This window comes from Asterias rubens, chromosome 1, assembly GCF_902459465.1.
Source record: "Asterias rubens chromosome 1, eAstRub1.3, whole genome shotgun sequence".
Lineage (NCBI taxonomy): Eukaryota > Metazoa > Echinodermata > Asteroidea > Forcipulatida > Asteriidae > Asterias > Asterias rubens.
In genome coordinates this window covers 17,730,127-17,754,873 of record NC_047062.1, presented here as the reverse complement: position 1 = coordinate 17,754,873, position 24,747 = coordinate 17,730,127, and the positions used below count along the sequence as shown (strand labels likewise).

At 37.1% G+C, this 24,747-nt stretch overlaps 1 protein-coding gene across 1 annotated transcript; it reads left to right on the top strand.

The window, feature by feature from the left end:
- The first annotated feature begins 277 nt into the window (after positions 1 to 277).
- LOC117298714 (cation channel sperm-associated protein subunit epsilon-like) lies at positions 278 to 24,214 on the top strand. The gene is made up of 30 exons (XM_033782034.1): positions 278 to 489; positions 1,094 to 1,145; positions 1,886 to 1,968; positions 2,774 to 2,855; positions 3,978 to 4,060; positions 4,581 to 4,698; positions 5,530 to 5,651; positions 6,803 to 6,898; positions 7,757 to 7,897; positions 8,591 to 8,663; positions 9,198 to 9,312; positions 9,432 to 9,493; positions 10,230 to 10,352; positions 11,467 to 11,629; positions 12,432 to 12,521; positions 12,795 to 12,874; positions 13,266 to 13,355; positions 14,394 to 14,482; positions 14,984 to 15,065; positions 16,024 to 16,137; positions 16,448 to 16,531; positions 16,745 to 16,885; positions 17,407 to 17,501; positions 18,305 to 18,350; positions 19,256 to 19,335; positions 19,849 to 19,948; positions 21,001 to 21,090; positions 21,412 to 21,578; positions 22,231 to 22,424; positions 23,680 to 24,214. Exons 1-30 carry the CDS (start codon positions 350 to 352, stop codon positions 23,688 to 23,690), a joined length of 3,006 nt encoding a protein of 1,001 aa, XP_033637925.1. The 5' UTR covers positions 278 to 349; the 3' UTR covers positions 23,691 to 24,214.
- The last annotated feature ends 533 nt before the right edge of the window (positions 24,215 to 24,747 follow it).

Sequence of the window (24,747 nt, the reverse complement as noted above, 5' to 3'; positions counted from 1 at the left end):
ATTTTCAATCTTTAACAATGTGTACCCTTCGTTATGAATAAAAGTTCCTGTACTAGTGATGATTCCTGAATAATAAGTGTATCCCCCCCCCCCCCCAGCATACGGGGGGGGGGGGGGCGCTTACATAAAATGGGCTTACATAAAATGGGCGTGTTTTGACCATAAAATACCCTCTCGCATGCGTACTCTTCTCAAAAAGTTTACTTTCGGACACCAGACCAAATCGTACAAGCGTCCGTCGCGTGTTGGTACGCGTGGCGGCGCGGCGCTTACCAGACCGAGCAAGAAACTGAGAAAAGATACTGCTGTCTGAAGAGGTTATATTTTTTGTATCAACTCGATCAATTTTATGAAGTGTTGCAAAAGATTTGATAGATTAATTATGAATGCACCAATGAGGGGAATAATGACATTTATAACTGTCATGTTGCTTTTACATGACTTGCCGATGGGTCGCTGTAACCAAACGTTGCCTGCTTGTGTCTGGAGGTACGTATTCCGTTCGCTAGTCTACATTGTGCATGATGAAGGAGTTCAACATGATCAGATGATGGCGTTTTCTTTAAAATTAATTAACTTTTTACAATGCTTTAATCATGTTAAAGAGGCCTATTTAAATGTGAACCGGTTCTTGGTGGTATAGTCGTCTGTAGAATTGGATGTCTAACAAGTCAAAAAAGATGCCGAACCCGACCGCCACCCCCCCCCCCCCACCCCACCCCCCCCCCCCCCCCCCACCCCACCCCCCCCCCCCCCACCCCACCCCATTCACGAAATTGTTTAAATCTCAGTCACCAAAGCTTTGTACGTAGTTTTTTTTCCCGACATAAATAACGACGAGTGAAAAAGTAGTGGTCGTATTTGTTTGTTAAACAAATTGTAATGTTGAACGTTACTATTAATATTATCGACAGTGACATTACTCTGCAGCAGATGATCACTGTGTCATCTTTTTTATTTTTTTATTTTTTTTATTTTGGTATGTGAAATAAGGGTGGGGGGTGTCTGGTAGGCTGAATTCTTCTCAAAAAACATTTCTTTATTTATATTGTTGTTAATGTGTTTTTTGTATTGTATTGATTGGTAATGATAGGATCTTGCCAAGCTTGGATGTAGAGACAGGATTCATTGGAGTAAATACAGTGGTAGGTTTAACTTTAAAACGTAAATTACACTGGCTGTGATTTGTCATCACTTCATGAAAAGCTAGGCCTAAACATTTATACAAAAAATACAAACACTGTTTTCAGAATCTCAGATTTCATGTAGAACAATTTCTGCAGTCCTGACTAAACTATTTAAAACTAAAAAATGTCAGCTCACTAAAAATTACATCAACAAAGTTAATTTTGAGAAGTTTAATTATAGAATTTAAATGAAATTGCTTTTTAAATTTTGTGTTATAAATGAGTTATAAAGCTCTCATTCATTGCCATCGTGCATGTTATTGTTGTGTGCATTTCCCTATGGAGTCCTTTTATTTTCCCTTTTTTGTTTTGTCCCTTTTTTTATTTATCCTTGGTCTCCATAAGGTAGTGAAAATGAAAACATGCACCCTGTGTCATTGTGATCCATTTTCTCTTTCTTCAGTTATGCAAATGAGGATCCTACCACTAAACAAACTTGTAGCCAATAAAATTGCAATAAAGTGTTGTGTACAGCTACTATAGCGTATAGGGAAGTCCAACTGTGTGTTTTGCCATTGACTCCTTGCATCATAACACGGAATGCATCTCTACTGTTTTAACCATTTTTGGAGTTGTAGAAGTAGTGAAAACTTTGGACATTCACCAGAGGCAATACCTTACCAATAGAATAGCCTTAGACAAAGAAAATGTTTTACATAATAGGGAAAAACTGATTGCGTTTTCTCCTTTGTTAACAGTTTCAAGTGGAGTACTTGGACAAACTCTGTTCACAAGAATTCCAATGGAGTTCTTCATTTGGTTGCTCAGTACAGAATCGGAGGTAACGGGACACCCTTGTGCTAGCCTATTCGAGCTAACACAATTAACAACATTTTCAAAACTTTCACACTCAATGGTCTGACTCATGACGTCATCAGGCCTGCATGCTTCGTTTTTGAAAGGGCAAGGGCAGCAAGGTTTTTTCTCCTTGGTAAAGGGCACCCTTAGAGGAATTTTTGTATTTCTACTGGAGCATTTCAAGGGCACCACGACAATGACCAGGGGGCATGGAGGCAATCGATTTTGTTGCCTCTGTGAAGTACCAGGCCTGCGTCATGGCTTAAAAAAGGTCAGAGGTTTGGGCAATCAGGAGAACATAGACACTGGTTTATTTGTGAACCTTTGACCTTACAGTTTGAAGCGTTTTACTTGAACAACAGTGCACAACTCAAAAAATTGTGACGGAATTATACCTAACAAGTTAGAAAGAGTAGATGTTGGAACTGGGGCTTTGGGGTGAAGGCCTCCTGGTTCCAGCTTGAGAAAGTTTACAATGGACCCTTACCATGAAATATGCTAATTACATCCACGCATGTGTATAGACCCTGTTGGTTGGCAAACGCCATAGAGTTGTGCACTAAGCAGACGCGCAATCGCGTCTGCGCCACGCAGACATTAGCCGTGTACAAAACAGCACGATGTTCCCTCATTTTGCCAACCAAAAAGTTATTGCCCACGAGCTATGTGCTTTTTTTTTTTTTTTTTTTACAAGCATACCAAGTTTACAACGGCCAGTCACAGCCAGTGTTTGAAGCCGTGATTTAAAAATCTATTTACTCTCATAGAAATATGTTATTTGTTACCAGCTTATCGGGTACAAGTGTTGTATGTCATCGACCGGGCTATCACACCATTATTCCAACTGTGAACTGGTCCAATTGCCACTGTGTAAGTATTATTTACTCTTTCTCTTTTAGTCTGTTTTCCGATTTTGTTGTCCTTGGAAACTTCTGGAAAATTGTGATTAAATAGCCTGCAAAGTCTAGTGTTCACCAAGCGTATTATAGTGTAGGTCAGGCCTTGTACTCTAAAACTTGTTTCCATCAAATAGCAAGAAAAGTCTATTCAATTCTATAAAGCCTACACCATGCATAGGCAGCCCTTGCACTAAAAACATTTTCCTAAATTTGTCCAAGGACCAAATATCATGCAAGGTTGCTTTTCAACACCTCCCGTGACTAGAAAACCTTTTGCAAAAGAAAAATATCCATATCTTATAATTTCCGGTTTTTCTGGGCAGCAGATCAATTAAACTTAATATGCAACAGTTTGTTATAAATAAGTTGTGAAGGTAGAGCATATAATGTTGAAAGACCTCAAGTTCTCTGTACCAATTTTCTTTCAATATTTTTATGTACCCCTAGCCAAGTTGACTGGGCTGGAGCCACCTCATTCTATACTATATGAATTAATTCTTCCCTGTTGTCGGTATTTTCTGGCATGGGTGATTTTAAACCTTCCAAGGTGCTTTACAATGGATCTCATAAGTTGTTGCTATGCCTACCCTGTTGTAAACAATATTGAGCATTTTGATACACTCTCAGTCAGTAATGTTAAAGCGCTGTATAAGAGCTGCATATTTTTATTGATATTATCTTAAAGGCAGTGGACACTATTGGTAAGTACTCAAAATAACTATTAGCATAAAACCTTTTTTGGTGGTGAGTAATGGGGAGAGGTTGATGGTATAAAACATTGTGAGAAACCGCTCCCTCTGAAGTGCCATAGTTTTCGAGAAAGAAGTAATTTTCCACGATTTTGATTTCCAGACCTCAGATTTAGAACTTGAGGTCTCGAAATCAACCATCTAAACGCACACAACTTCGTGTGACAAGGGTGTTTATTTTCTTTCATTATTATCTCGCAAGTTCGATGACCGATTGAGCTCAAATTTTCACAGGTTTGTTATTTTATACATGTTGAGATACACCAACTGTGAAGACTAGTGTTTGATAACTACCAATAGTGTCCACTGCCTTTAACACTATTTTTTAATTTTTTTTTTAATAGGTGCCTGAGAGAAAAATCATTACTGTACGGAACAACCCACTGTGTTACAGATGGTATGCAAAGTCCATCGACAAAGTGTCTGTGTAAGAATACTTCATTGAAATTCTTTTTAATTTTTACAATATTTTCTGCTTATTATCCTTCAGTTTTAAGGAGGAAACAAAGCTTCTCAATTTAGAAACATTCATTTGCTGTATCCATGAATGAGAAATTTTAGAATTTTATCTGAATTCTGACATATTAAGATCTGCCTGGTTAACAAAACATGCTGTATTTTTTTCCATTTTAAATAAATCAGGCTCTTTGATCTACTTTACTAAGTTCAATCAATTAATCAAAGGTCATTTGTAGAGCCCCAAAATCAAGAGTTTGTTCTAAGGCGCTGACGCACAGTTGAATGGTTAGTAAGCCTGCTGGAACAGGTGAGCTTTTCAGTTATCTAGTGCCAAGGATACACGTTCCTAAAGAAGCTTGTTTGAATCTATAAATCTAGGAGGTTATGGAAAGGTGGAATTGCCAACATTTCAATGTACTTCCAACAGATCTGGATGCTGGTTTCAGACTTTTTTGATAGCAGTGACTCTCACCCTTTGTGTGTTTTAGATGGAGTTCAGGCTTCAGCCATGGCCAGTGGATTGCAGAAACATTGAGGGTGTGGGTGGTGGATTGGACTGATGTAGAGGAGGATAGGGGAGTAGATAATGCTACCATTCCTTCACAGGTAACACAACATCTTAACGAGATCTTTCCATTTTTACCCATTAAAGGATTTTCTTTTTTATGAATTTTTGTTATGAGAGATTGCTTAACATGGTCAGGTGGCCAGTGAGGGCTACGCCTTACTGGTCCACCCAAATCAAATAGACCTTATCGCAAATACCAATGCGCAAGCGCAGACTGTTGAATGAGGTGCATTGTGGGATATATATGGATCAAATTTGGATACCAGCTAGACCACAATGCACCTAATTCCAAGCTTTACGCGCGCGCCCCGGTATTTGCGAAAAGGTCTATGTCACCAGGAGAACATGTCACCGACTGCCTGAGGCCGAAACAGGGTTACCCCCTTCACAGTCTGTAAGGATGTAGGCCTGGGTAATCCACTAGGAGCCTGGCTGGTAGAGCAGAATGCACTACCTTCCCAACATTTATGAAGCAGTTATGGTTAAGTGCCTTGCTCAAGGGCATAAGTGTCGTGACCGGGATTCGAACCCACAATCTGCTGCTGACAGCACCAGAGCTTAGGGCCGGTGAACTATGACCGTACAGCCACGACACCCCACATCATGACTAAAGGTGGAATTGCCAGGTTGAGTTCGAACCACAACCCCTGCCATTTGAGAGCCGCACCGAGTGATAATGCAAGTATCACATCTATTTCAAATGGACGACCAGAAATTAGATTTTATGTAAACATGCCAATATGTGTGACTGAATGTATGTGATGACTGCTTAACTTTTGTGACTTTACTCTCTGTTAATTTGTAATCTAGCCTTGTGACAATTAATTCTAGATGTACAACTTTTGACTCACTTTATCCTTCTTGGACAGAGTTCTGCAGATCTGACAAGAAAGTTTTATAGTAAAGGTCAGAAACCAGACCTACAGCAGGTCCACCCGACTAGCCAGCAGCAACTAAACGTCCAGAACAGTACTTTCATTCAGAAAGATGGGTGAGTCAAATTGGCGGCTACAGCTGTGGCTAGATCACTACATCAACAAGCATTGAAGTATAGGATGTCCTTAGCAACACTCTTGGCAATGGTCGTAGCCATAGCTATGGTCAAATATAATTCTTACAGACTTAAAGACACCGGACACTATTGGTAATTGTCAAAGACCAGTCTTCTCACTTTGTGTGTCTCAACATATGCATAAAATAACAAACCTGTGAAAGTTTGAGCTCAATTGGTCGTCGAAGTTGCGAGATAATAATGAAAGAAAAAACACCCTTGTCACACGAAGTTGTGTGCGTTTAGATGCTTGATTTCGAGACCTCAAATTCTAAATCTGTGGTCTTGAAATCAAATTCATGGAAAATTAATTCTTTCTCAAAAACTATGTTACTTCAGAGGGAGCCGTTTCTCACAATGTTTTATACTATTAACAGCTCCCCATTACTCGTTACCAAGGAAGATTTTGTGCTAATAATTATTTTGAGTAATTACCAAAAGTATCCACTGCCTTAAACTTGCATGGTACAAAGATGGTCATGGTGGAACTGTACTTTTCTGGAAAATATTTTTGCCTCTCGCCATTCCATAAAATGTATCACTTTGCATCTTTGTAGATGTTCACCTTCTAGGCCCAATTTCATGGGCCTGCTTGGAATTCTGCATTTACAGTGCATAGAAAAAGGGAAACATAAAACATGGACTAGTGAAAAAGCTGGCGTACTAATGGATGACAAGCCTACTGGTCACCCGGGTTAGTCACTTAAAAAGTTTAGGGCAAACCCTAGTGGTCTAGGGTTCAGAGATTAGCTTTGAAATTCACAAACGCTGACTCTAGCTGAAAACTTGGCTTTGCTGCTGATGTAGTCCAAAGTGCTATTCACACGACAGCAATTTAACTGGGGTCCCTTGCTTAATTTTATCAAGGTTGTAAAATGTAGCAGCGTGTGACAAGGTTTTGCAAGAGAACTTGGACAGTACAAACAATTATTGTCCTTTCACACAAGGTTCATTTTGTAACATTTAACAACCTTGCTATAATTTAGAAAAGGACCCTTGCTAAATTACTCTCCTTAAGCCAAAGCACAGTGATCACACTTTCAAGTAGAGAGTTTATCCCATGATATTTGTCACTGTCTTATTTCTTGCAGTTACTGGGAGGTTCTTATACAGACTCCTGTGTACTTAGAGCTGGAGTTCATGATAAGAGGCAAGCCTGAGCTGGCAGTTCAAATGTGCTTCATAAGGTATGCTGGCCAGTAGCCTCTATGTGTTAAAGAGTTGATATAGCTGTAATTAAGAATGTCACTTTAGACAGTTGAAAATAAACACCGATGGAACATGAGACAACCATTGTGCTGTTTTTGTGCTTAATTTTGTGCTTATTTTCTTGAAAACTTTGGTGAGATTGAAAATCAATGTTCACATTTTGCACATAAAGACTTACGAGGTATAAAGATGGTCATTGTGGGAAAACTTCCCTTAAAGTATTTTCTAAGTGCTATAGTTTTGAGAAATAATTATTAACTCTTTTTTTTGGGGGGTGGGGGGGTTGAGGGATGAGCTACTTTCTCCTGACTCCCTGATGACTAATTGGGCTATATCATGTTTGGTTAGGTCACATGAAGTGCAGAACTAGATTTCGGCAATTACCGATGTCGTGCCTTGAATGTAGTGGGCCATCTGCACTACAATGCACATTTCTGTTCAGATCCAATTCTGAAAAAGACAAGTTAAAAACTGAGAATAAAGTTAGATAGATTTACCTTGGAGTATGGCAACAATCTCATCTTTCTCTACACAGAGACACCAGTGTAATACTGACAAACTGTTGTAATTGTCCTAAACACAATTGTGATAAATGCAAATAGAAAAGACAAGTTAAGAACTGAGAATAAAGTTAGATAGGTTTACCTTGGAGTATGGCAACAGTCTCATTTTTCTCTACACAGAGACACCAGTGTAATACTGACAAACTGTTGTAATTGTCCTAAACACAATTGTGATAAATGCAAATAGAAAAGACAAGTTAAGAACTGAGAATAAAGTTAGATAGGTTTACCTTGGACTTGGTAATCAACAACCCATATTTTTTCTTTACATAGAGACACCAGTGTAATACTGACAGACCATTGGCTTTCATTGCCCAATGATGATGAGAGTACTGTACTGCGATATACAGTAGGCTCCCCTACTAGGCTTCTACAAGACCCTTGCTCTCCCAGTGTGGTTATTCTTCTCGCTGAGTAAGTAGATAATGATTATTTTAGGTTGAATAAAGAAAACTTGACTAGAGTGGGACATGAGCCTGCAACCTCCCGATTGACATGCTGACACTCTACTAGCTGAGCCATCTAGCCCTAATGTTGTTGGCCTCCCTTTTTGTCAACATCAGGGCTCAATAGCTCAGTTGGTAGAGCACCGGCATTTTAATCCTTAGGTTGCAGGCTCAAGTCCCACACTTTGTCAATTATTTGTGTGTTCTACCCCAAAATATTAAAAAATTATCGGTCAATTTTCCTTGTGGTTATAACTTGATGATGAATGACTTATTGATTTCAAATTTAATAAGACATCACAGTCAGCCGATTGAATTGCGTCTAATTCACACTCAGTCAACTAGAAAAGTCATCAGAAAAATTCAAAATAACATGTTTAACATGAAACAATTTAGCAATGTGGACCTATATAAACTCAAGTTTGGCTGGCTGCCAAAAGCTCCCTTGCATGCCTTTGGCTTTAAAACACGTAGTAGCCGCGTCTTTCACATCTCGGCTTCTCAGCTGCAAGAAAAGATGGTTATTATTATTATTGTAAGAGGATGATGTTTATTTGACTTTGGCATTCAATGAGTCTTCATTATATGATCTAGGAGTAGTGGGTTATTTCTTTTGCTGGTTTTGTAATGTTATAATTTTTTAATTTTTTACTTTCTTTAGCATTTCATTGCTACTTACACTGGATGGGTTCCAGACATCGAAGTCGGTATCTCTTCCATCCCATCTATTGCAGGTATGTGACAGACTGATATTGCTCAGTAAGCCCCTCTATGACGGCTCTCATATAAATTGATCATTTTGTGTAAAACATGACTACGCTTAAGAAACTTTTTTCAGAATCTTTTGCATACCTAGAAATCATCATAAAAGTTACCATTTTTTATATTATGACTACCTTTTTATATTGGAGCATTCGCAGTTTAAATTGGTAGTATTTGTCCTCAAAACAAAAAGATAAAGAAAAAACTATACCCTTCTGAAAATTGTATATATGCCGTCCCTTGACATTTCGGGCCTAAATACTTTGTTTGCAAAATTAACTTTCACGTACAAATTCTACTGAATGTTAAATTTGTTTAACAGTTCAGGATAATTAAGCATTCCTGATGTTTTGCATCTTTAGTTGTACTTCGTACAGTTTAATCATGCTTAATGTTACTGGACAAAGAAACTTTGGGTGTGTCCTCTGTTACTGCATGAAGTCTTTCTCGACTAGACTATTATTACTAAGTAATAATTATTAACAATTTTATTTGAATCATCTCAGGGCTTAAGCCTGGATGTTGAGAGCCTAGCCTTCACCTCAACACACCTCCTTCTACTGATTGACTCCAAGATATATGCAGTCTACAGAACCCTCGACAATCTCACAGAAGTCACTGGTGAGTTTGAAGATTCAGAATTGTACCATTTCTAAAGAAAAAAGAACTTCACGTAATTCCTCATGAGTCTACGAACTATAGTTTCTTACCTACATTGTGTGTGTTTATTCTGTTTCTAGGTTTATCGGGGCAGTTTAAAGTTAAAGGGAGGGATTGGTGTGTCCCACCAAATCTCCAAATGGTAAGGACAGTGATCTTATTCTGAACATCTTCAGTAGAGTGTCATGGCTGGGTGGTTAAGAGCATCAAATTCAAGTTCTGGTGGTTAAGTCACTGGAGTGTGGGTTCAAATCCTGGTCGTGACACTTGTGTCCTTGAGCAAGATGTTTTACTATAATTGCTTCTCTTCACTCAGGGGTATAAATGGGTACCTGCGAGGGTAGAGGTTGATATTGTGTTTGAAAAAGCCTTTGGAGCGCCACGGCAGCTCGGGGCTGTATACTCCCGAGGGAGCTGAGAAAGATTTAAGGGATGTTATTGGCCTAATGACCAGGGGACTAATGTAAAGCGCATTGATACAGTTATTGTAAAATTCGCTTTATAAGAATGTGTTATTCAGTCAGTGCATTGACATGTTTCTTACAAACCATAGTTTTCTTAGCAGCGACCAGCACGGTAATGCTGACCAGCAATTAGAACCAGAAACACCAGGGTTAACCAGCCCCTACTTTTCTGCAACATAAGTGTTCTTTTATGTGCACTAGTAATGTTGGCTTAATGTTCCATTTGAATGACAAAGCAATTCCAATTATGTTAAAATATCTTGCTCAAGGACACAAGTGCCACAACCGGGACTTGAACCCACTCTGTGCTGAAACAGCAGAGCTTGAGTCCGGTGCTCTTAACCACTCAGCCTCCTATCCAATCAACTATTTTGATAATCCTATTTAACATGATTTTTTTTCTTCATTTTGCAGAGTCATATGGCAGTTACCTTCAACTCCACTAACCTTTTCTTAATCGGCACTAACTCCGAGGACCATCAAATCACTTTAAGTGAAATCAAACTTCCCTTTTCAATCCTTCAAGACCTCACTTTGGTAAGATCAGTTTGATTTTTACTGAATTGTTTTGCTTTGGTTCGTGCATAAAAAGTTAGAAGCCTTCAGTTGACATCAATCAACTTAGTTTTGTTTTAATTATTTGCTTTGGAATTGTACATACAGCACAACTATCAACAATTCATGATATGGGAATGGAATCTTGATTTTATTCTTACCTGTCGTGTACACGGTGCTCTCCTCTGGAAAAAATCTGCATGCAACAGGTGTGATTTGAACCCATGACGTATGAGGTTTTGGGGAACCTGCAGAGATTAGTTGAACTGCGAATTACTTCCCTCGTATAGCAGAGCAAAATTACACTGAAAATGTACAGGGCGAGTCAAAAAGAGGTTGACTAGGATTGGTGATGTTTTTCAAAACAAACAAATGACACACAAAAGTTCAGTAAAGCATATATTTAACAAGCACTCTCTCTCTCTTGCTTATTAAAAAAAAAATGAAAGAAATTGATTCCTAAGAGGAGTTATGTCTATTTTAGAGCCATTGGACACTTTCAGTAAACAGTATTGTCCAAAGGCCCACACTTCGTGTATTACAACTGATACAAAAAATAACAAACCTGTGAAAATTTATGCTCAATCGGTCAACGGAGTAGGGAGAAAATAACGGGAAAACCCACCCTTGTTTCCGCACGTTTCGCCGTGTCATGACATGTGTTTAAAATAAATCCGTAATTCTCGACAACGAGAATTGTTAACTGTTTTAATGTTTTCTCGGAAAGTAAAGCGTTTCATGGAATAATATTTCAAGAGAAGTCTTTCACATTACCTTCTGTAAACCCTGTAAGTTATTTGTAAATCTGTAAAAACTTTTTTTCTGTACTGAAAGGGTCCAAAGGTGTATAATGGCTTTAATCAAGGTACTCATTTTGCAAGCTGTCTACACGGAATACTTGACAAAACTAATGTAAAGTTAGCATTTTAACTGTGTACATATTAATAAGTTGCTTTCCAAAAAATATTATTTGCTGCACAATCATTTCCTGCTGAACTGTGTCTTACTAGTTCTTTTTGCATCAAGAGAAACAGAAAATCATTACAAAATTCTTAGAGTTTTCTGTATAACTGTTTTTTTTTTCTCGTTTGTTCAGTTGGATATTGAAGAAATTGCATTTGACAGCTTCTCTAGCACCCTTGGTGTCGTTGCTACAGCAACTGAAACCTCCAATAGTTCTCTGATCTTCCTCTTGTATGACATCATCTTAGAAGCATGGAAACTTCTACCATTTTACCTGGACGTTAGCAATACCTACGGTAAGTCCGTCTCCAAACAACAGATTTGTAAGTCTTTTGGGGCAAGAGTTTTTTTAGGTCCAAAATGCTTGTCTTAGATTAAGATGTTGGAAAGGGTGCAATTATTAGAACTATTATCTTAAATGGGAAGGTCAATATTAATTTTGGGAAACTAACTTTTTTCAAGAAGCATCTTCAAACTATTCCATTAAATTTTAGTGAAAAAAGAGAGCTAAAATCCATGCACCTCATTATTCACCGGACTTTGTTCAACTGAGCTTATGATGCTTTATCAGCCCACGAATGTTTGGGGCAACAGGTCATTTGGGCAACAGGTCATTTTCTGCAGCATCAGCCCGGGTGTGCATCAGCCTGACTGTCACACCATCTCCATCCATCACAACATTCAAGATGTCACAATATTAAAATGTCACCTGTTCAAACAAGCATACTCACACAATCCACAGTCTTAATTTGTTTTTTCTCATCAAGGGCCGTGAATGAGGTTTTTAGGCGGATACCGCACAGTATTCTTCTTATTAATACAATCAAATTCAAAGAGAGGGTCCACAGCAGTGAAGAAACAGCAATGTAAGCAGAAATTACTCAAACGTGTTCTGCTGAGCAAAAATAAGCAGAATACCTTGCCACAGATTGTACATGTGACATGTTTTATTGGCTGGTAACCTTATTCTGGTAAGCATAGTTTTGTTTTGCTTAGCTATTTTGTTTGCTAAAGCAGCTCTATGAAATTAGGCCTTGGTCCATACAATCACATCATATACAATCACTTTATTAACTGTCACTGTTTCTCACAATTCAGGCAGTGTCTCCCTGATGTTTGTCAATAGTGCTCACAATGGAAGCTTCTTGTTCTGGGATGAAAAGAGAATCTGTTTCACCCACAGTTACGGTAAGAACAGTCAATATCCTATATAATGGATTATACAAAGTTTCCAACATTTTCTGTACAGGAAGTGCTGCTTTTTGAAGTAATACTTTTTTTTTTCAAAATATTTATTTCAAAATTGATGCCCATTATTTAAACATCATTATTCTACACATCTAGGCAAAGCCAATCTACCAATCTTACCTTGTCACTTCCATTCAACTGACGACTAAAATCAAGGGAGCTCATTTTGTTGGTAACGGTGTATCTTTCATTAAATGTTTTTTTCTGCAATAGGTCAGACTGTCAAATCCTTCAGAGTTCTAGGAAAAGAAACTTCAATGCTTAACAGCTCTGACAGTGAGGTGATCAGTCAGGTGAGGGAGGTTGTTTGTTTACAAGTGAAGACAACATACTTCAGACAAACAAAGAAACATGCAGAACCAACTGTGAAGCCAAGCTGCTTTTTAAAGCACTTGTAATTTCTCTTTAAAGTTAGATGTTTCTCATCTCAGTATTTTATTTTACCAAGAAAGCAATTTGCGAGTTAGGTTTTAAAAACAACTGGTACAATGACTTGCTTAGTCACAAGTTAATGCTTAAATTCTAATTCCTCCGTCTCCTTTAGCAGAAAACCCTCCTCTTCTGAAAATGTTCCCCTGTACTTTGACTAGATATATATCTTTGAACGGAGAAGAAGTCCATTTGTCTTATGAAATATTATAATATTATTATTTTACAAACCATTTTCATTGTTAATTTGTTTAGGTGTGTGTCAGCCAGAAGGGAGACATCGTAGTGCTGATGTCATCCAACCGTTTGTATTACAGTAGAGTGGGTCTGACAAAGCTAATTAGCGTAAGTGTGTTGTTAAGTAGAATTCATAAACACACTAGAGAATGTATGCATTCTGATTGCGTAGGGATGAGAAATTTCAGACTTTTTTACGATCTGCCTGGTACACAATATTCTTTTGCATTTTTCTCAAAATAAAATACACCAGGCTCTTTGATCTACCTATTTTTGGAAATTACTGCAAAAGCTCATTTGAATCTATAACTACAGGGGTTATCAAAAGATGGAAATGCCATCATTTGAATGCACCTCTTAAGATCTGGATCTGCCATCATTTGAATGTACCTCTTAAGATCTGGATCTGCCATCATTTGAATGTACCTCTTAAGATCTGGATCTGCCATTATTTGAATGCACCTCTTAAGATCTGGATCTGCCATCATTTGAATGTACCTCTTAAGGTCTGGATCTGCCATCATTTGAATGTACCTCTTAAGGTCTGGATCTGCCATCATTTGAATGTACCTCTTAAGATCTGGATCTGCCATCATTTGAATGTACCTCTTAAGATCTGGATCTGCCATCATTTGAATGTACCTCTTAAGATCTGGATCTGCCATCATTTGAATGCACCTCTTAAGATCTGGATCTGCCATCATTTGAATGTACCTCTTAAGATCTGGATCTGCCATCATTTGAATGTACCTCTTAAGGTCTGGATCTGCCATCATTTGAATGTACCTCTTAAGATCTGGATCTGCCATCATTTGAATGTACCTCTTAAGATCTGGATCTGCCATCATTTGAATGTACCTCTTAAGATCTGGATCTGCCATCATTTGAATGTACCTCTTAAGGTCTGGATCTGAGCTTCAGACTTTTTTGTCACCATTGACTCACCCCCCTTGGGTTTGATCGTACAAATGCCAATCCATCTTAATTGCTAAGCAAAGTGTTATGTCACATTACAAACCACTATAGTTGACAATCGATCTTGAGATGAGTCTGTGTGCTTTGTGACATCAAGCCCAGCATACAGAAGCGCTGGATGGTTTACTATTCCACTCTTTCCTCAAGTTTGACTTGTAATCGTTTATCTAGATCCCTGCAGCCGACCTGCCCACCGCTGATCCAAGAATGTTTTTTGACAGCTCTGATTCCTTGTTCATTGTCACCACTGCCAATATGAGGTATGTCATCAATAGCACTGACTTATTAGTAATTTTATATTCTGTGTTCAAGTTCAGGCAGGATAAGGGTTCTCCTCAAGTTCAATATTTTCACTGTCATTCAAAGGATGTAACAACTTTAAAGGTCAGAAAATAGAATTAGCTGTTACAAACAACTTACCAACCAAATGGACCGAGGGTATAAATGCAAAAAATAGTTAATGGCCTGACTATTCGACCCTAGCAGAGTCTTCAAAAGGTCAAATAACAAACCACAATTGTAAACAATGGAAACTGAACGGGTAAATAGTAAATAGTTTTGGGTAGAAAACCCTCAAATTAACCACCTTTTGTAAAAAAAAATTGACGGACTCCTAGGATCTGTTAGTACTGACTCTCACCCCGTAACTGTTAATTCTTAAGAATTGCCAAGTATATCTGAATAATTATATCGCCTATCTAAATAATTATATCTGAATAATTATATGTAAATTATTCCTTTTGTCTTTTGTTAATGTGGAGTTCTGGAGAAGCTTCCAGGTGGCGCTACCCTCTTGCCCTAGAGCTTGCTGGATCTCTACACAGTTTGGAAAATACATGCCAGGTAGGACTGAGTGAAATGTTTATTTACGTTCGTAGTTTTAATTATTGGCTGGTACGTTTTTTTGCAGTTTGTGTTTTAAGAAATCTTGTTATGCTCTTTGAATATTTCAACCTCTTGTTTGGTGCTATTTTAATTTGTACAGTGCTTTGGGGTCCAGTTATGGATGTAAGGTGCTTTGTAAGCATAGTTAATTATCATAATGTACCCCTTGCATCGCTTATGACCCAACCATCTTAAAATGATGTTTTCCTCAACATTTTGATCTGCACCAAAGCTGCCAACTCCCTGATTCTGCAAAAAAAGTTCACTGAAAATAAACCAATATTTCCATATTCTGACGAACCCATTTGAAAATCTCTCTGATTATGGAAACATGTTTCCTGTTATGTTGAATGTTATTATAAATACCTCCCTTGTCGTACAAAATCTCCCTGACTACAACTATATCATTATGAATGTTGCCAGTTAGCAAATTTTTAGTGTCACAGCTCGAATTGTCACCATGTCACATGACTCTTTAGCAACGTTTTTTCCTGCGTTGCCATTTTGAATTAATTTAAGTGCGGCAAATTAATTCAATAAATTTTACGTTTGTCACCGATTCGTTCTATTGCCGCACTTGTGTTGCGCAAAAATCATTTGAGTTCGACACGGCAAAGGAGCGACGTTTAGCGCAGGCCTTAGTGCCGTTCTCATGTAACTTTTCTTTGTTGGTTCGAGCTTTTTGTAATTGATTTTGCGGTTTGTGATTTTGTGGTTTTTTCATGTAATTTAAAAAAAATGTTATATATATATGATTTGTTTCATGTGTTCTTTTTGGACTGCCTGACGGCCATTGTCGGTTCAATCAAACTTTTTAATTTGTTTTTTTGTTTGAGTTGTTCTTGCAATTAATTTTAAAAACAATAACATTTTTAAATATATTTTTATTCTGACCTTAACCCATCTTTAATTACAGTACAATCACCTTGAACATGGAGACACTGCTGGGATATATTACCTAGATAGAGGAGATACGGTGCAACTCTGGACGTCTCTAACCTTCCCTGCAGGGTCCGATGTCAAGCTACAGGTATAGTTTTATCTACCTCATTTAATTTCAATTTCATTTTAATTTTTTTTGATACTATCATAAACACAGAAGAACAAGCAAGTAACATTGCTCGTAATATTTATTATTGAACAAGCAAATAAATGGACAAGACAGCATGGAGCTTTTTTACAGTGCAATTTGAATGGTTGAATTTGCAGAAATTGTGTTACCATAATTTTGTTTTCTCTTATTCTTAATGAATTTATTTCACTTGACCTGTGACTTTAGGTACAATGGACCCTTCTCAAACTGAACTGAAATGATTTAATTAATCGATATGTGAATCCAGGTGATATCCAGCGCTTCTAGCTGGTTGCATATTGGTGAATCCGACTACTGGGACTACCACCCTGGCTCATTAGCAGTAAATAAGGTGGGTATTTGTAGTTACTGGCGCTCTACCAACTCAGCTATCCAGCCCTTTGTTGGCGGTCTCCCTATTTTTCTTAAATCAAACCCAAACCTCCTAAAAGTTTTGAAACTAAAACAACTAAAAGTTCCGAAACTCAAACTACTAAAAGTTCCGAAATTCAAACAACTAAAACTTCCGAAACTCAAACTACTATAACTGTTAATTTGTTTGCAGACCCTGACAGTACAGTCAAGTGACAACCTCCTGGAGGGTGTGGCTGATTATTATGAAGACCTAGAGAGATTTACTGGAGATGCTGTGGTGGAGGTCACTCCTGATCAGGATGATATTACATGCATGAGACCGTCAACCATGGTAAATTTGATCTGCTTCAATTATTAGTGGAAAGGCCACGTTTCAGTTTTCTCATTATTTTCTTGGGGATGTTGCAGCTGGAAGAATGGGTCTCTTGTGCTACCAAACTGTTCCTTATGCAGCATGCAGTTGACTGCCTTCAAGTTGCCTGGAACGGGTTGCCTGTATATACTCCCATGTCAAATCTCATCCGTTATAGATCTTCTCTGTATGTTGTATAGTGCTTGTTCAAATAAAAACAGCTTGCATATTGAACTGTTCTGGTCTGGTCTTGTTAAAACAATTCTTGGCCAGTAAACATTGTTTTGCGAAAGGTTCTTCGGTCATGTGGATTTTTCAAACAAATTCGAGCCCTGCATGTGTATCATCAAATAAATGCTGCTGTGAAGACAAGTTTCTTAAGATGTGCCTAATTTTCTTAAAGATAAGACTTTTATTTAGGAATTTTTTTTTTTTTCATGATGCTACATGCATGCTACATCAATTTAATATATGGATGTTCCACATTGATTTATTTCAAGGTGGCGCGTTTGTCTATTGGTTGTCCTCCCGGTAGACACATTCGTGTCAGGAAGCCAGAATTCTGTCAGCATTTCAATAACTACACAATACCAAGGTGAGTGATACATAAATGAGACTTGAATGTTTGCATAGTATTAGTAGAAGGATAATACTCATCAACATATTTGAGATGACAACATGTAGAAAAATCTCTTTTGAGTGATGGTGGTTCTGCGAAGAACAGGAGAGCTCATCGTTTCGGACAGTATAATACTCTGTCCGTCGTCAGGAGACACCAGAAAGAACATTAAGTTAAAGGCAGTGGACAGTATTGGTAATTTCTCAAAATAATTATTAGCAGAAAACCTTAATTGGTAGCAAGTAATGGGGAACTGTATATAGTATAAAACATTGTGAAAAAACGTCTCCCTCTGAAATAACGTAGTTTTCAAGAAAGAAGTAATTTTTAACGAAATTGATTTCGAGACCTCAGATTTAGAATTTGAGGTCTCAAAATCAAGCGTCTGAAAGCACACAACTTCGTGTGACAAGGGTATTTTTTCTTTCATTATTATCTCGCAACTACGATGACCGATTGAGCTCAAATTTTCACAGTTTTTTTATTTACTGCATATGTTGAGATACACCAAGTGAGAACACTGTTCTTAGACAATTACCAACAGTGTCCAATGTTTTTAAGGTTAATATTTATGGTGGCCGGGGGGACTTGTGCATTCAGTGCTCACTTCTAACCACAGAGACTCTGGTTTGATTCCAGGATAAGAGTTGTGCATTGGTACTCTCCTATCCCAAAAGGGGTTTTCTTTGGTTTCCCCAGTTTTTTACCCCTCCCGAAAAACCCAATATTTCTGTTTCCTTATTTTTTGTTACACTATAACTTATTTGAATTGTTTGTAGAGATGGTTATTTGGAGAAAGATGGAACCGAAGCAGTGAATGACAAGGTGGGTTTTTAATATGGATAGAAAATAAAATATACAAAATTTCATTGTGGTCCTTTGTATATGTGTTTGTAATTTTACCTGTGATTATATTTTTATCATCAGCTACTGCTGCTTGTTATTTTATCTGTGAATACCAAACCAAAAATACAAAAGAAAATACTAGATTGATATCATTCAGTGATTAACATTACCCTTGAGAAAAACAATAAGCTATCCAAAAATTTGTTGTACCACAAGAGTTCCTGAATATGTCTTAAATTTGCAAGTGAGCTTCGCCAATTGATGATTGGCCAACTAGAGATCTCATATCCTTTTGTTGGAAGTTGAGTATCAAATCTTTGGCTCGATGCTAAAGGTCCTTATTTGCAAAATGCATATTTGACAAATAAATTATAATCCACATGTTAATTCTTTTCTTTGAAATGAACGTTTCTTTTTGCAAAACAATTACTTTGGCGAACACTATTTGTGTTGGTTAATAAGCTCCATTTGCCAGGAGCTCCAAATTCTACAAAAGCAATATTTGAGGAATTCGTACAAACAGCGTTATAGTCCTGAGTCAATGAAATAACCTTCAAAAGCCTACCTTATGGTCATCTTCAATTCCAATTTTAACAATTGATTGATTCTTTTTTCCTCTCAACTTACTCCTAAAAATTTGTCAACGGGAGTATAATTTGTATTAAACCAGGGTGGTTTAATTGTTGAGGCCCGCTCAATTTAATTTTGCTACTAAAAGCAGAAAATATTGCTTAAGAATAATCTGCTCAACAACAGTAGGCAGGACAGTCACAGATGGTATGGTATTTTAGCTGCTAACCTTGCTCTGGTATGCATTTTTGTTGTTGTGGTTAGCTCCTTTGTGTACTTTAATAGCAACTCTGTGAACATTATTTCCTTTATAGGTTGTTGAATATGACTGGTCTGCCTTCGGATGCCCCATACCCAGCCATTATCAGGCGACTTTCAGACCAACACTAGATCTGTAAGTTTGATAAAAAATTATTTTAAATAAACAACTATGCTGTGTTGGGTTTTTTTTTTTGGTGAAAACAATTATAAAGCCTGTAGTGTATGGATTGGAAAGGGAACATAATTCCTATCTGATATATTTTAAGATGTCTGGATGAGAAAGATGAGATTGCTTTTGTACTCCGACCTCTCATTCCAAGGGCTACTGAGTGAGAGCAGAAATTTTTCAACATGAAACAAGTATGTTACTGCTTCTGTTACACCAGTATACCTGTTTGTGTGTGTTTGGTTGTCATTTACATGTAGCCCACGTAGGAATAAGAAAGCCAAACATCATTTTTGCCTAACATGACAAGGCCAGAAAATTCTATTTTTCTCAGTTTTATTTCCATTGCATTTTTTTTTTAAGAAAAAAAGGAAAAAAAAAATCTCAAACCAATTCAAATGTCTTGATTTCATAAAGAGTATAATCCAGTGTATGTATATTGTCATGTTTTATCGTAATCCATGACATCTTATTTTTCAGCTATGATTCTGATGATAAAGTGATTGAATTAAGCAGTAACTATGTGATGTATGAAGAGCAAGGCAGGACAGATTACAGCTACAGTGCAACCATGCTACAGGTAAAACTACTTAAACAGCCAATAAAGGATGATCTCAAATATATAGATATTACAGTTTTCTAACAGCTGCAGTCCATCCAGGAAACATTAAAAATATAACGAGTCTCTTACCTCACATTAAACATGGTAAAAATGTGTTTTTCTCCAGAACGCTCCAAGCCAAATTTCTGAAGAAAAAAAAAAACGCGCGACAAAGGAATCGTGACGTCAGTGGTGGCTATTTGGTGTGGAAATGCCAAAGCTGGAGAACTGTGTTTAAAACCAATAGGGAAAAATCGTCACTGGCGTCCAGGGTCATTATAATAGATAAGCCGTTTTTGACTCTCGGCTGAAAAAGACGTGCGGCCGGGTGCATTTTTGACTCAAGTTATTTATTACTAAATGCAAATTTTGAGAGTAAAATGGTTTATTAACCGGTATCTGCGATGTCTACTTGGCCATAAAAAGGTAATAGTTGACATATTGAGTTCATCCTTTATTGGCTCTTGAACATTTTCTTTAGAAAACTAGCAAAGTTTCAACTTGTAAATTTGTTTAAAACCGACTTTGAATTGAAATCACTTGGAATCCAAAAACTCCATTGGGATCTTGTGATCACATACAAAAAAAATCAGCTTGAGATATCTTGTCTTCAACTCTCATTAGTTTTAAGAAACATTATTTATGTAACTAGTGTGGTAGTCAATTCGTTTAATGAAAAAACTCATACGGAAAGAGTTGACATTCTCTGATTAAATTAAGATTGGAAGACACAGAAATTATTCTGAACTATCTAACTGAAATTAAAAACGAAACTAGTGCCAAATGTCATAGAGGTGCTTAAGCAGAAAATGTTGCTTGACACTTTTTGCAATGCAGAAACAAGCAGGATACCAGTCACAAATTGTACTTGGCTGGTATACTTATTCTCGTAAACATAATTTTTTTCTGCTTAGCGGCTTTTTGTGGTTGAGCAGCTCTATGATATTGGGCGCAGGAGCAGTTTTCAAAGCAGGTGCAATCATTTTCCAACAATTACTATTGACTATTTTCTTGTTAATTGTTTTATCCAGGCTGGATGTCAATCTTTAGCCCAGACCTGGTCATCAATGATCAATGGGAGTCACAACATGACATCATCATCCCCGTTGTGGGGTCCTCATGTAAGGCTTTCCTTCCCTTAGCTCTTTAGGTTTCTAATGGGTCACAGTTTCTCTTGCATATTACATCTTAAATTCTGGTCATTTGATCATGCATGATTTTATTTCCTTCAGTCTGAATTTGTATTTTTGTTTTGCCCTTGGGAATAACTAGAAAAACTGTTATTAATTAGGACTTCACCATGTGTACATATAAGTTAGCTCTTGTATTGGATAAAATGTTCCAACCTTTTTGAAAGGCCGAATATCATGCCTATTTATCCCTTGTACTGTTATTTAACCATTACATTTCCCCCACTTTTTGTTCATGTTTTTTTCCCCCAGAATTATAAGAGTTGTTTTACAGTGAATGTAAGCACCAATGCTGCCGATCTTCGGACCCAGAGCTACCAGGTCCTGAATAACACTGGAGTGTCTTCAATCAAATGGAGTACAACGAGAAATACTAGCATCTATCAATTCACAGCTACAGTTGTGGATCCTAAGTTTAGGTAATGCATGGAAACAGACTGTGCATGTATTGCACGTATTCAAACATTAGGACTCGAGTACAGACTATGTGCAAGTCTTGTGTGTATTGGAACAGTGGTTCCAAAACTATTTGTTGTGAGGCGTACACAGTCTACTGAACTGCCATCATCTAGATCCCAGTAGTTAATTTTATATATCTGCTTACCAGTTAGCACATTTGTGTGCGAACTATAGCTGAACAAATTTGCTTAGTCCTAAGCATAAGCTTATTTCAAAAGTTAGCAGGAAAATATTGCAGGGGCTGACATTGTTCTAACTTTAAAAGGGTTGAACACTTTAAAAGGGTTGAACACTTTAAAAGGGTGGAACACTTTAAAAGGATTAGAAAGGTCAAAAGGGTTGAAAACTAAAAGGTTTTGAAACTTTGAAAGGGTTGGGAACTTTAGAAGGGTTAGAAACTTTTAAAAGGTTGGAAACTTTAAAATGGTTGGAACTTTAGAATGGTTGGAAACTTTAAAAGGTATGGATACTTTAGAAGGGGTGGAAACTTTACAAGATCCCTCATAGGATTACAGATAAAAAAAATCTTCCACAGGGTATTCTCGGAACCAAACCATGTTTTGAAGTAATATAAAAAACATCTATCTGTTTGTTTCATTGATACCATGACAGCTTTTGCCATCTACAGACGAGGTTTGCGGTGGAGGTTTATGGTCTTCCCGGAGCGGTGGTTGAGAAACCATTCACCCAAGTCTCTCTAGGAATCTTTGCCATTTTGACTCTTGCCCTAGGGGTCGTATCCTACATGTACTTCCGCAAAGGTCATATCAGGAAGTTGGAGGAACAACTGTTTGATTATGATGCAGGTAAGGATGTCTGAATCAGTGGCTGTGGCAGTGGCTAGTGGCTGCTGAGGCAGTGTTTAAGAGTTGGTCCTTCAGTGATTTGGCCATAGCCACTTCTGAAGCCGTTAATTGTACACAACCATTAGACTTTGTTATGTCAGATGCCCGATTGTGTCTTTGTTATGTTTTGCAGGTTTCTAATGAACTTATTGATGGATTTCGTATTTGTTTCTGATTTGTGTTTTCTCTTTTTGCATACTTGTTGGACACTTGAATTAAACTATACAGGTTTCTACTTTTGTTCTTTTCTTCAAACAGCTTATCCTCACAGGGCAAAGTTAACTTTGTATTTTTGTGGATTAACTAGAGTTTGAGTAAATTGTTCTGTATCTAATAATTTTCATATGTTGCTTTACTGAAATGTTTAAATGTAAAGGGTAAACTTATCTACTTTGTTATTGTCTTCTCTTATATATTATTATAACATGGCAAAGTTAACTTTGTATAATTTGGTATTAATTTGTTTTTGAGTAAGTTGTTTCGATATCCAATTATTTTCATATGACGCTGTACTGGTATGCTTTACTGAAATGTTTGTTCATGTAAATAACAGGGCTCTAATTTTGTTCTCGTCTTCAAACAGCGTATCTTAACATGGCAAAGTTAACTTTTGAATTTTGTTGACTAACTTGGCTTCTGGTAAGTGGTTTCATTATCCATTCATTTTCATATGGTTGAATTATTTGGATTTTGCTTGGACAACTTTCATTACTATTTATTCCTTACTCATTTCATCAACTCAGTTGCCATATAACTACATGGAAGACAGATACACCAGCATTAATTATGATTTTTTTTCTTTTACCCCATGGAATAAAATCAGAAATTCTTGTTTAGGATGACATGCCCATCAGAGGGATATGCACATCAAAAGGTTGTAATGCTCAGAATTGTGTTTCAAGGCAACTGACTGTGAAAATTCCAAGCTCTTCTTGGCTCTTGACATTGTTATACAGATAAACTCTGCATGCGAATTGAAAAATATCTCTTTTAAAGGGAAACATTTTAGCAACAAACATGCACCAATTATGCACTTTTTAAAAATTTCTTTATCTCTTTTTTTTAAGTAGCCATTTTATTGCTTACAATCTTCGGCCCGGCTGGGACAACATGCTCCTAGAGAGCCTTATGTGCTTCTGTCAATAGCACCTCGTAGTGACTATATGAACATGTGCTCCTTTAACTTTAACATTTTTTTCTCCCTTTCAAAACAAAGATGACAAATAAGTCCAAGAAAGTGTTTGGCCATTCTCCAGTGATGTCTCTTCATGGATGAGAGTGATGCCCAACTAGTAAGTGAAAAAGAAGGCAGTGAAGTTTCCATGAATACAACTCATTTCATCATTGAATGTTAATCAAGGAGCAAGTGTAATTAAGTTAAAGATGTCAAATAAAAAAATGTACAGAATTTTCATTCAAATAATTTACAAGTGAAGTTATTTGGAATACATAAGTCCTTTGAAAGTACAGTTATGTGAACAAATTGTTCAAAACTTTCACTGTTCGGAATTGTTATGTGCAATGTTTGCTGATGTTACAAGTTTGCTTTTATGCAAAGAGTTTTTTATCTTGAATAGTATCAGTTACTTTTAATCCAATGCTACAACTTATGATAATCTTGTAAATGGTTATATATGCCTAGAATCCATTACAGTTTCACTAACATTGTTCTGGTAGACATATGGAAACAAGTAAGAATGATTTAATTTTAATCTAATTATTAAATGTTTAGAAAGTAACTGTTCATCAAGAGCTGCCTTCAAATTAAAAAAAATTGTATCATATTACTTTGTTTTTGTATTTCGAAATTTTGTGTTGTTAGTTGGTAAACGGTGAACATTTGTATTCTTATTCCGAATTCAACAAATGTTTATTCTGCAAAATGTTGGATCTGAGCAGGGACTTATTATATAAAGCTGCTTTAAACACAAAAAGTACAAAAAACATTTGCACACTAGGATAGGGTTACCAGCCAAAATAGCATTTCACATCACATTTACAATATGTGCTTGTTTATCTTGCTTATTTTCGCTTAGCAGAAACATTTCTTGCTTTTAAGCAGCTTTAAGAAACTGGTTCCAACAACTGGGAAAACAATTGGTTTGGGGTGAGGTTATAAAGCGTTCAGAAGTGAACTGAACCAAATTGCCCCTCTTTCCCTTTCATCAGTGGAAACTTTTGTACAACCTCCATGTAAACTTTTGATAACACCTGCAAGTACAATCTATACTTGGGGTTGGATCCAGCGGGTGTGGTGACATGCCCCTCCCAGGTCTTCAATTCA

Bases quoted from the DNA above. Each gene is read 5' to 3' on its own strand.
- LOC117298714 (XM_033782034.1), top strand. From the start codon at position 350: ATGAAGTGTTGCAAAAGATTTGATAGATTAATTATGAATGCACCAATG. The intron at 4,699-5,529 runs GTAACACAACAT...CTTCTTGGACAG, and splicing joins ATGCTACCATTCCTTCACAG to AGTTCTGCAGATCTGACAAG. The intron at 9,313-9,431 runs GTGAGTTTGAAG...TTCTGTTTCTAG, and splicing joins CAATCTCACAGAAGTCACTG to GTTTATCGGGGCAGTTTAAA.